At 39.1% G+C, this 12431-nt stretch overlaps 1 protein-coding gene across 1 annotated transcript in view; it reads left to right on the forward strand.

The window, feature by feature from the left end:
- The window catches only part of DNAH12 (dynein axonemal heavy chain 12), a 229700-nt gene that overhangs the window by 136104 nt on the left and 81165 nt on the right, over nt 1-12431 (forward strand). Inside the window, exons 45-49 of the mRNA XM_034996444.1 lie at nt 726-920; nt 6757-6890; nt 8603-8765; nt 9856-9936; nt 10487-10663. Coding sequence (XP_034852335.1) covers nt 726-920; nt 6757-6890; nt 8603-8765; nt 9856-9936; nt 10487-10663 — 750 coding nt within the window. The remainder of the gene's footprint in view (nt 1-725; nt 921-6756; nt 6891-8602; nt 8766-9855; nt 9937-10486; nt 10664-12431) is intronic.

A 12431-nucleotide genomic window follows, 5' to 3' on the forward strand; every position in this document is an offset into this window, starting at 1 on the left:
ATCACCAGACAACTGTATTAGCATTTTTAAAATATACGAATGTTATAAGAATAAAGTGAGAGAATTCAAACAGCATAAAAAGGTCCAAAATGAAAAAAAGAATGATATAAACCAAGAAAAATGTCCAGAATAAAAAGTGACAGCCTCCCTCCCACACTCTCCTTAAGTCCATCTCACCATAAGTAACCATTATGAATAGTTTGTGATTGCTTCCATAAAAAGGTGTGTATGTACTTACACATGTGCCTAGGTATTTTTTAAGTTAACAAAGAGGATCATATTATACACACTGTTGTAGTTTGTTCTCATTTTTATGCTGCTGATCTTGTCCTAGCACATACATTGACGTGCCTTCTTTAACGGTTATATAAAATCACAACATTTGGATATTTTATAACTTTTTTTAACTGGATGCTTTGGTTGTTTGTTTTTCCTCTTATAAGCAATGTTGAATTATAGTCCTATACATATATCATGGTGAACTTTTTGTGAGTATCTTTATAAGTTAAATTCTTAGCAGATATTTGCTTTCAAATTATAGAATTATGGAGTTGGAAGAAGTCTTCTAAGTACAAACTGTATCAAAGAAATTCTACTGATATAAAAAAATTTAAGGGTATTTACAAGGTGAAGAGTAAAAATTCTTAATATTCCAGTATCTACTAATCCCATTATCAGCTTGTCCATTTTTGTTTATAAGGTTTTTATTTTCTGTTATTCCCTAGGGTGTTCGTCCTTTAGCTCAGGCTGGCAATAAACACAGTGAACTCAGTCCCTTGGCCTTGTTTGCTTTCTTTGTGAATCGCTGCAAAGATAATCTTCATGTTGTAGTGGCCTTTAGCCCCATTGGAGATGCCTTTAGAAATCGCTTGAGACAGTTCCCATCCCTCATCAATTGCTGTACCATTGACTGGTTCCAGGTTTGTAATTTTGGGGCAGCGGTGGTGGGGGGATGGGAACTAAATCTTTTAGAATTTTCTGAAATCTTACTCCACTCTGTTAATATCCATTCAGCACATGTTTCTTGATCACAGGCATAGTGCTTGGCGCCAGGGACTGGTAAGCCTACAGGATCCCCAGAAGGATCTCACTCTAGACTGGAAGATAGAAAAGGCAGTTGGCAAATGAGCAGCCACAATTATATAAAAGAGCTATAATCTTGGTGTGCAAAAGTGAATCTCTGAAGTATGAAAATAAATTAGTTACATAGAGGAGGAATGTATTAAGAGCCAAGAGAATGTGTTATGTATATATGTATATATAAACCTACATGTATATATGTGTAAAAATACATATATGTAGATCTATATCTGTCCATATCAATAGCTATATCTATGCATATATTTATTATAAGTAATTGGCTCACATGATTATGGAGGCTAACATGTTTGAAGATCTGTAGCCAGCAAGCTGGAGACGCAAGAAAACTAATGGTATAAGTTCCAGTCTGAAGGCCATCAGGCTTGAGAACCAGGAAGAGCTAATGTTTCCATCTGAGTCCAAAGGCAGGAAGAAATCAATGTCCCAGCCTGAAAGCAGTCAGGCAGAAGGAGTTCCCCTTTATCTGCGGGTGTAGGAGTGTTCAGCGTTTTTGTTCTATTCAGGGCTTCAACTGACTGGATGAGACCCATTCACACTAGGGAGGGCAGCCTGCTTTACTTAGTCTATTGATTTAAATATTAAACACATCCAAAAGCACACCTCATAGAAACATCGAGCATAATGTTTATCCAAATATATGGGCACCCTGTGGCCCATAGTAAAATTGACACATAAAATTAACCATCACAAGGGCATAGTATGTGCAAAGGTAGAACAGTGGAGAGGCAATGGCTCGTTGGTGTAACTGCAGATAGTTTGGTATAGCTGACTGGCAATGAGGATAGCAGGAGTTAAGCCTGAGTTTTGGGTGGGTGCCAAGTTGTAAGGGGATTTGTAAATGTGCCTATGAATTTGGTTTTATACCAAAGACACTGTGGGGGCATTAACATATATTTAGCTAACATACTTCAAAGGAAAAAATCCAAACACTTGGAGGCTATATGGTGGATGATTTGGAATAGGGCAAAACAAGAGACAGGAAGACCAGCTGGGTGATCATTTCAGTCATGCTAGCAGCAAATGATGAAGGCTGCCACTTCACTTAACCTTAAGGCAAATTGTCACTGCCTGTGTAAGACTATGAAATAGTAGTAGTTATGCTCTTGAGAATAGTAGTTCATGGTACCTTCTATTTAATTGTTTTATGTTCAATACAATGTGGACTGTAGATTATAGACTAATTTCTTTTATACCTCTTTTTAAAAAATATTTTATTAATTTATTTTAGAGAGGGTGAGAGAGTGTGCAAGCAGGGTTGAAGAGGTGGGAAAAGGGGTAGGGAGAGAGAGATAGAATCTGAAACAGATTCCACCCTTAGCACAGAGCCTGATGTGGGGCTCAATTTCATGACATCAAGATCATGACCTGAGCCCAAACCAAGAGTTGGATGCTTAACCGACTGAGCCACCCAGGTGCCCCTAATTTCTTTGTTTTTGTTTTTGTTTTTTAAGATTTTATTTATTTGAGAGAGAGAGAGCACGAGCAGGGGGGAAGAGCAGAGGGAGAGGGGGAAGCAGACTCCCTGCTGAGCAGGGAGCCCAACTCAGGGCTCAATCCCATGGGAATCATGACCTGAGCCGAAGGCAGATGCTTAACCAACTGAGCCACCTAGGTGCCACCCAGGTGCCCCTAATTTCTTTGAAAAATAAATTTCTGGCACTAATTTGTTTTATTCTTTTTTACCTATTTATCAATTTTATGTTTGAAAAACTAGTTTTCTTCCTTTGGAGGACTGTATATATGTTTCAGTGAGTAGATGTTTTAGTGTTTACACAAGAGTAAAAGCTGTGTGGAAACAATTTTGATTTATTTAAACCATATCTTAATATTATATCCATTAAGTGGCCAGAAACCAAAACCAAATAAAATCTGTCCAACCATAAATTTTTCTTTTGTGAAATATTATAAATAGAGTTTACTATTTCTGGATATCTTTGTCATAACCATGAGACTTTCTATTCTATTCTAAGTGATTCATAGTTGTTGAGAAAATTTTTTAAAAGAAGAAACAGGGAGTTGCAAATAAATAAGGGAGTTTAAGTGGGTAACAGAGAGGAATAAAAGTTTTACCCTGAAGCAATGGGGATGTAGGGTCTGTGTCAGAATGATGCTCATGGCATTGTCTGGGGCCTGAGTGTGCGAAACTCAGGAAGTGATTGTAAACCACTGTGTGTCACATAGGTCAGGACAGCATTGACTTTTTGGCTAGATCTTAGTCTCAAAGTAGGGTGTGTACTTACCAGGGGTACCAAAGCAATTCAGATGATAAGGGAAGGAATTACTGGAATATTCTTTTTTTTTTTTTTAATAGGCTCCATGCCCAGCGTAGAGCCCAACACGGGACTTTAATTCACAACCCTGAGATCAAGAGTTGGATGCTTAACAGACTGAGCCACCCAAGTGCCCCTGGAATATTCATTTTTTGTATGAAATATTTTATATGGATTAACATTGACACCCTTACTCAGTTTATATGTCAGATGGCCATGGGTCATAGACAGGACATAAGGTAACCTGAGGGATCCCTGTGATAAATTGAACATTGAAGATACAATGCAATTATGAGTGGATGTAAGAGAATGGCATAAACCAGCATAAGCTAGCTTGAGCTCTGTGTCAGCCATGTCATGAGGCAAAAGCTGTTGGTTTCCTGTCAACAGCCCTTCTCTACCCACTTCATCCTTGCCTACAGAATTCTGATTTTGTCTGGGAAATTGCCCTCCATGTAGCCATGTGTCAGAGGGGTTGATTCCTGGTTGGTCTAAGTCAGTATTGATGCTCTTGTGCCTCTTGCTATTGATTGGTTTATGCATGAGTCTGTTCATGACCCACTCCTTGCCATGGGTCCTGAGTTCAAGTCTACTGGGGAGCTTTGGGGAATAGTTTTTTCACTATAGGAAGAGTTACATGGTAGGAAAAGGGCCTTTTCTGTCTCTCAAACTTGTTGCTTGAGGATATAATGTCCATAGCTGCAGCAGTCCTCTTGCCACCAGGATGGGACAAGCCCAAGGATAAAATAAACTGAGAATGGTAGAGCAAAAGGATGGAAAGAACTGGATCGTTGATGACATGGTTGAGTTTCTAAATTAGACAACTCTATACGATGATACATCCCTTTTGTGAAGACACAGTAAAGCTGGTTTCTGTCACTTTGGCCATAAATATTCTAGTTGCCCAGTTAGTTATTAAACCTTCATGATTAGGACATCTGGGTGGCTCAGTTGGTTGAGCATCTGACTCTTGATCTCAGCTCAGGTCTTGATCTCAGGCTTGTGAATTCAAGCCCTGAATTAAAAACAAAATAAACAAAAAACCCTTCACAATTAGCAGGATAATTAAAAATGAATCACCCAGAACAGAAAGATAAACCTTTGTGATGCTTTCAGTGATATATAACTCATATGACACTTACTCTGGCATTTTACAAAAATTCACTGATCTCAGTAATCTTTAGAAGCCTCTTTTGAGGTTTGGAAAATATGTTAGTACAACATAAATACAATCTATTTGTAGATATGCATACACTGGTAGTGTGTGCTTAAAACTTTACTAATGGGGTGCTAGGTCAAAAATGTTTGAATTTTACTAGGATGGAGGACCAGAGACTGAAAAAAAAAAAAAAGATCTTAAAATGAATATTGTCTGATACAAAGGAAAATAATTACAAGCATCTTGTTGAATCTAAATGAAATTTGGAAACTACTCTAATGAGCAAGTAAAGATTATTCATTTAACATAAATTATTTCATTTAATAAAAATTTGAAATAATTATTGACAGGGGCTGTCTTAGGTACTGAAGATAATGGCGGTGAGAAAAGGTCCTTGCTTTCATGGATTTTACATTTTAGTGGTCAGGGGAGACAGATGATGAACAAATGAACAAAAAAAATTTATATCGTGTATTAGTAAGTGCTAAGAAGAAAACTCAGGACAAGGAAAAGAGAAATGAGAGAGGGAATGGTGTTTTAGAACGAGTGCACTGGGAAGTCCTTCCTAGTAAGTTGACCTTTGTGTAGAGATGTGAAGGAGAACCACATGCAGATCTAGGTGAGGAAGGTTCTAGTCAGAGGGAATAACAAGTCCCAAGGCCCAGAGGCAGGAGTACAGTTGCCATATTCCGGGAAAAGCAGAGGAACCATTTCACTGAGACAGACTGGAGAAGAAGCAAATTTGGGGAGAAGAAACTCAAAATTTCAGCTCTGGATGTTATAACAGTTAGGAATTATGATGGACTGCTAGTAACAGAAACCCAAACTAGGGGCACCTGGATGGTGCAGGCTGTGGAGTGTCTGACTCTTGGTTTTGGCTCAGGTCATGATCTCAGGGTCCTGAGATTGAGCCCTGTGTTGGGCTCCGCACTCAGCGCGGAGTATGCTTAAGACACTCTCACCCTCTCCCTACCCACTGAGTGTTCTCTCTCTCTCAAATAAATAATGAAATCTTTAATTATTTAATTATTTATAATTAAATAAATCTTGAAAAGAAACCTAAACTAAACATATAAAGTTTTTTTCTCTCAGAGAAAAAATCTGAAGATAAACAGACTGGGCTTTTATGGCTTAACAAAGTCATCATAATCTAAGGTTCTTTCTTCTTTATTCTCCTGAGCATGTGGTTTCCACCCTCAAATTCATCTTGTGGTCTAAAATGGCTGCTGGATGGGGCGCCTGGGTGGCTCAGTTGTTAAGCGTCTGCCTTTGGCTCAGGTCATGATCCCAGGGTCCTGGGATCAAGCCCCACATCGGGCTCCCTGCTCAGCGGGAAGCCTGCTTCTCCCTCTCCCACTGCCCCTACTTGTGTTCCCTCTCTCACTGTCTCTCTGTCAAACAAATAAAATCTTATAAAAAAAATAAAATAAAATGGCTGCTGGAGCTCCAACTTTCACATCTGTGTCCCAGGCAAAAAGTAGAATAATAGAAAATTAGGGCAAAAAGACACACACCAGCTCTATGCACCCCCCCTTTTTTTTTTAAGATTTTATTTATTTATTTGACAGAGAGAGAGACAGTGAGAGAGGGAACACAAGCAGGGAGAGTGGGAGAGGGAGAAGCAGGCTTCCCGCAGCAGGGAGCCCAATGTGGGGCTCAATCCCAGGACCCCGGGATCATGACCTGAGCTGAAGGCAGAGGCTTAACAACTGAGCCACCCAGGCACCCCTCTATGTAACCCTTTAAAGAGTCTTCCCTGAAGTCCCCACCCAACAGCTGCCTATATGCCTTTATCTCCTGTGAATTGCGAGGGAATATAGGAAATATGGTCTTTTATCTGGGCATATTGCTATCTAGAATAAAATTGGGGTTCTAAGGGAAAAGGGCGGATAGCTTTTAGGTGGGCAACTAGCAGCCTATGCCATTGTCCTGCTAAATTTGGGGTGTCTACTTGATGTCCAAGTGGAAGAGTTTAGGAGCAGTATAGTATATCCTTGATATGTAAAGTATCACTGACCCTTCCTTTATATTGTGTTATCTTTAATTTTAGTATAAAAATGTTTACTAGCTCTTTCCCAGATTTCCCTGTGACCTCAGCCCACCCAATTCTATTTTCCCCATTAAGGTTTTAATTTTCTCTACCCCAAATTCTCTCACAGGAAGACACATATATAGTTGGAGTGGAACTACTCAAATTTCTTAAGTTTCTCTTTTTCTTATTTTTAGCCATGGCCTGAAGATGCCCTTGAACTTGTAGCTGTGAAATTCTTAGAAACACTGGAGCTTACTGAGGTTGAAAGGCGAGAGATAGTTCCAATCTGCAAACACTTTCACACTACCATTATGGATCTATCAGAAAGGTTAATATTACTAAATTTTAAAATGCCAATAATGCCTTGTATTTTAACATGTCTCTTTTTCTGAAAGCTCAAAATTTCAGTAGGATTTCTATGTCTTCTAAATATTTCTGATCATTTAATTAGTGAGGACCTTGGCTTGCAAGTAATGGAAAACTATTTAATCTAGGTTTAAGAAAAAGGGAGAATTTATGATAAAGATACAGTGGTATCTCACAAGCTTAAGAGAAAGATGACAGCTGGATCACAGATGTGACTGGAAACAGGAGTTAGAAAGTCATCCTAAATCCGGAAATACTTTTCGTCTGTTTCTCATCCTGTTTCTTTCTGGGCATCTGCTTCTTGCTCTTTGCAGACTGCGTTTTCTTTTTCTGTATTTCTTTGATTTTTTTTCTAGTTTTATTGAGATATAATTGATATATAACATTATATAAATTTAAGCTGTACAACATAATGATTTTATATTTGTATATAATGTGAAATGATTACTACAATAAGTTTAGTTAACATTACCTCTTTTTTTTTCTTGTAATGACAACTTTTAAGATCTACTCTCTTAGCAAGTTTCAAATACACAATACAGTATTGTTTACTATAGTCACCATGCTGTACATTACATTCCCAGATCTTATTCACCTTATAACTGGAGGTTGGTACCTTTTGATCACATTCACCCATTCCCCGCCCCACCACCTCCTGCCTCTGGAACCTCCAATTTGTGCTCCATTTCTATGAATTAATTTTTTTTTTAGGTTCCATGTATAAATGAGATATGGTATTTTGGCAGGCTGAGTTTTCTCCTTCCCACTGCGTATGGAGGAAACTGTCTGCCTCAGGTTTACTTCTTACAATTTCAGCTCTAGGCAGACTGATGGGCCTTTTCCAGCTCCCTTTGCCAAATTTATTCCAAAATGTGATCAGCCTCATTTGTGTCCAGTGCCCAACCTTGGTCTAATTAGCCATGGTTAAGATAGCAGGTTTCATAGAACAAACATTGCTGGTGGGGCACTGGATAGAAATTTTCAGAAAAGCAGAACTGGCTGTGGATAACTCAAAAGTATCCGTTTTACCTCTGTTCATCTCCAAGTTCCCCATTTCAAAAGCACATAAACCCAAGTGCTCACGGTATATCTCCTATCCAGAATCATACAGCCTGGCGGCATGGTTGACTTTGATGGTTGCACCAGCAGTAGGCTCAACCTACTCTGTGTACTTGCTGTGAGAAAACATTGCTTCTGTTGTTTCCATGTGTATGTGTAGTAGTCTTACCCTTCTGGTCAGACCCCATTCAGCCAACGTGACACACTCTGTGCAAAGAATGATGACTCACCCTTGCTATCCTATCTACAATGCCCCTTCCTACTATACTTCCCTAGCTTACACAGTATCTTGGGTCTTTTTATAGAGTTAGACCCTCCTGGCTTATGAAACATGTAAAAAGACCTACATCTTTCTTTGCTGTTGTTTACCTTTGATACATCTTTGGTGATTTGTGCTTTTTAAGCACATCACTGCTATTTGATATTTTACAGACAAGAAATCAGGATGTGGTTATGTGTAGAATTCTTAGAATGTTATAAAGTTCAAGCATGCAGCAGCTTCTAAGTAAAATTAACCTTTGTTCTTCTAGGTTTGTTGTTGATGCCATGTTGAGTACACCTCTTACTTTGTGCAACTCCTTACTTAGAGTAAGATATGCTATCTGTCTGTCTTAGGTTCTTGCAGGAGCAAGGACGACGTAACTATGTTACAGCTACTTCTTATCTTGAACTTATTGCCTCATTTCGACAGCTTTTGACTAAGAGGCGGCAATCTATCATGGAAGCAAAACAACGATATGTGAATGGGCTTGACAAATTAGCTTTTGCTGAGTCTCAGGTAAATTTGATGAGCTTCTCAAAATGGTAACATATAATAGGAAATATAGGAAATCATAAATAACAAGAGTTATAATTTATGAAGAATATATTATGTGCCAGGCACTGTGTTATGTGCTTCACATGCATTCCTTCAGTTTTTCCTCATAACCACTCCATGAGGTAGACACTTTAATGATCCTCATTTTACAGATGAGTAACATGAGTTTTAGAGAAATTCACTAAGTTTCCATACAGACTCAAATATGTCCTGTTTTATTCTTATTTTTTGTTGTTTATTTTTAATTTTTTAATTTTTAATTTTTATTTTTTTAAAAGATTTTATTTATTTGACAGAGAGAGACACAGTGAGAGAGGGAACATAAGCAGAGGGGGTGGGAGAGGGAGAAGCAGGCTTCCCGCCAAGCAGGGAGCCCGATGTGGGGCTCGATCCCGGGACCTCAGGATCCTAATGACTGAGCCACCCAGGCACCCCTGTTGTTGTTGTTGTTGTTGTTGTTGTTGTTGTTGTTTATAGTAGGCTCCATGCCCAGAGTGGAGCCCAGTGTGTGGCTTGAACTCACAACCCTGAGAGCAAGACCTGAGCTGAGATAAAGAGTTGGATGCTCAATTGACTGAGCCACCCAGGAGCCCCTGTTCTTAAGTTTGTGACATTTGGAGAGAATACAATAAGCCTGGGTTGCCTTTTTTTAATTGTAATAGCTGGTTAAATATAAGAGTGTGTGTGTTTTTAATGAGTCAAGTGCTAATGATTCTTATTAGCATTAGTTAAGTAGAAGCAATGCAGATTTGGATGATACATTTGCATTTTATATCATGGACACCCCAAGCTGCCACCTTCTTTCTGTCTGCACTTCTTCCGTGACAACTGCATCCTTTCACTGCTCTGTCATATACTCGAGGACGATGAAGTCTTTTGTGAAGAAAACTGACCATGCCCTCATGGTTTTGTTTATCATATAAAGAACTGGAAGGAAAAGTTAAGGTTTTCTGGCCCTGATGCCTTATGATACATTTAAGTTTCGATTTTCTGTGTTTAGATTCTGTAGCTTATGTCACTATGAAAACTTAATGGCAAACTGTCTATTTAGGTTGGAGAAATGAAAATGGAGCTTGTCCAATTACAGCCCAAATTGGAGGAAGCTAAAATTGAAAATGCACATATGATGCAGGTAGAGTATCCTGAGTTTTTTTTAAATTGATGTCAGAAGACAATTGAAATATGTAAAATTAGCCTTGAAAATATCCCTTAATTTTTTGCCACTACTAGATCTTAGGGAACTGGCTATCTCACTGAGTCCCATGTGAGTTGTGTTGATTTTTTAAAAGAATTTATTTACTTATTTAGAGAGCAGGGGGAGGGGGTGGGAGGGAGGGGAAGAGGGAGAGAGAATTATGAGTAGACTCTGCGCTGAAGGTGGAGCCCAACACAGGGCTCCATCTCATGACCCCGAGACTATGACCTGAGCCAAAATCAAGAGTCGGTTGCCAAGCTGACTGAACCACCCAGGTGTCCCAGTTGTGTTGATTTTGGAGGGAAGTGGGAAGCCCATTATCCAGTTAGGTCACATGTATTTGCATTTCTCCTCATTTTATCCTGGGACCTCCTGCTCTTCAACATGATTTGTTGGGTTCCCTCATTTCCAAACATTCTCTTGTTTCTAGGATGGAGAAAGCAGTAGGATGTTGGAGGAATTGTTTTATTTCTTTTTCTTTCTTTAGATTATCGAGATAGAGTCCGCACAAGTGGAAGCAAAAAGAAAGTTCGTGAAATTAGATGAAGAGATAGCCAGTGGCAAGGCTGAAGAAGCCCAAGCTCTGAAAAATGAGTGTGAGAGTGACTTAGCTGAGGCAATTCCAGCCTTGGAAGCAGCGCTCTCTGCCCTGGATACACTCAAGGCAAATGTTTGAATTCGTTACCTTGTGTGTCATCAACAAATTCCACACAGGTCTTTGGTTCATTAGGTGTGGTTCTCTCCCACCAGGTGGTGTTATATCATTTTTGTCCAGTCAAACAAAACTTGCCTCTTCACCGTTCATCTCTAATACATCATTATCCTATATTTTGGCTGTTCATATGTTATTTATAATTTTCATTCAGGATATTCCAGTGGGAAGAGAGCAGACGGCCTCCAAGAGGCGAAAGTGGTCCTCCACATGGACCAGGAGGCATATGTTAAATAGAGTGTGGAGTTAGCTACCTTTCTGCGGCCTCCTGGAGGTGCCTGTATGGAAAAACTTAAAAATCTTTTCCAATACAGATGTGGATGGCAGCTGTCTGCATTACACTGCATTGTATATGACTTTTTCCAGAGTTTTTAGGCAAGACCAGAACAACCTCACCAAACAGAGCAGGGGAGACAGCTTCTGTTGACAAGAGCCCAGTGTAGAAGGCGGTTCAGGATATTCAGACCCCATTGTTTACCCCTTTCCTCATCCTACTAACTTCTATGTAAGGTTCCTGACAAGACAGTGAGCTCAACCTATGGGCAATTCAGCATCTCACAGGAGCAAACTCTATCTGATTGTCAGTTATATCAGCCTTGTAGTTATAAGGTATATTATTTTAGGGTATTTATAGAAACGTCTGGTGCTTTCATTGTGCTGTGAGCCAGGAATTTAAAACTCCGAGCTTACTGTTTTCTTCCTGCCTGCTCTCTGGCACATTTAAAAGCCACATGCTACCCAATGGTCTTTCTTCATTCTCTCCTTAGACATTTATCATAGCAGCTACTTATCGGCAAACACTTGTTTTTAATGGGCACTCCATTTTAGAGGACCATGAGCATTAGTTTAAGTAACTTTATCACTGTGTACCATGGATTTTCAGCATTACATCCTCTGAAACTCACAGGATTCTTGATTGCCTTCAAACCTTACCAGTTCAGATCATTGATATTAGGTTCCCCTCTCATTGAGAGTCTGTTGCTTGTACCCTTCCTGGTATCAGATACTATATTTTATGAAGTAGCTTCAGTTGCAGAGTAGAGACATTGGCTCTATTTAGTATAAGCAGACAAGGATTCTTTAGGGAATTTTGTAAATGGATTGCACAATTATTGGAAGAGCTGAAGAAACAGATCCTAGGCTGAGCTGCCAGGAATGACTCACAGAGCCAAACTGGAAATAGTCTACCAGAGGAATGATCCTCTGAGTCAGAGGCTTGCAGAGCCATCTCACAGAGCCTCACCACCTTTGCTGTAATCTATATCAGCAAATGAGAGCCACTCCCTGCCCATCTCCCCATTTATTCAGTCAGAATTCTGGTATCATTCAAGTGATCTGATGATAGAACCCAGACTCCCCACAACTCTAATTTATGGGGAACTAAAATATATAGTTGTTAGCTTTCCAACAATTGCAAAGGATGTCAGAAGGATATTGGAGTAGGTAAGAAGTGAGTGAATCTATTGTGTCTGTCATAACAATATATACCTTATTTGGAAATAAGTTTAAATTAGGGTCTACCTCTACTTTCATTTTTTTTTTTTTGCTAAAACTACTATATAAGCAAAAATAGAATTAAGTCTTTATCTAAATTAGGGTTCTTAATCTGGGTTCAGTGTCTCAGATTGGTATGTGATTGTATGCAAATTTTTTATATATGTGCAAAAATGTACTTTCTGGAGGATTCATAGCTGTTATCATATTCTCATAAAGATCTATG

The sequence above is a fragment of the Mirounga leonina genome, unplaced genomic scaffold (genome assembly GCF_011800145.1).
Source record: "Mirounga leonina isolate KUSES-001 unplaced genomic scaffold, KU_Mleo_1.0 Mir_94, whole genome shotgun sequence".
In the NCBI taxonomy this organism is placed as follows: Eukaryota; Metazoa; Chordata; class Mammalia; order Carnivora; family Phocidae; genus Mirounga; species Mirounga leonina.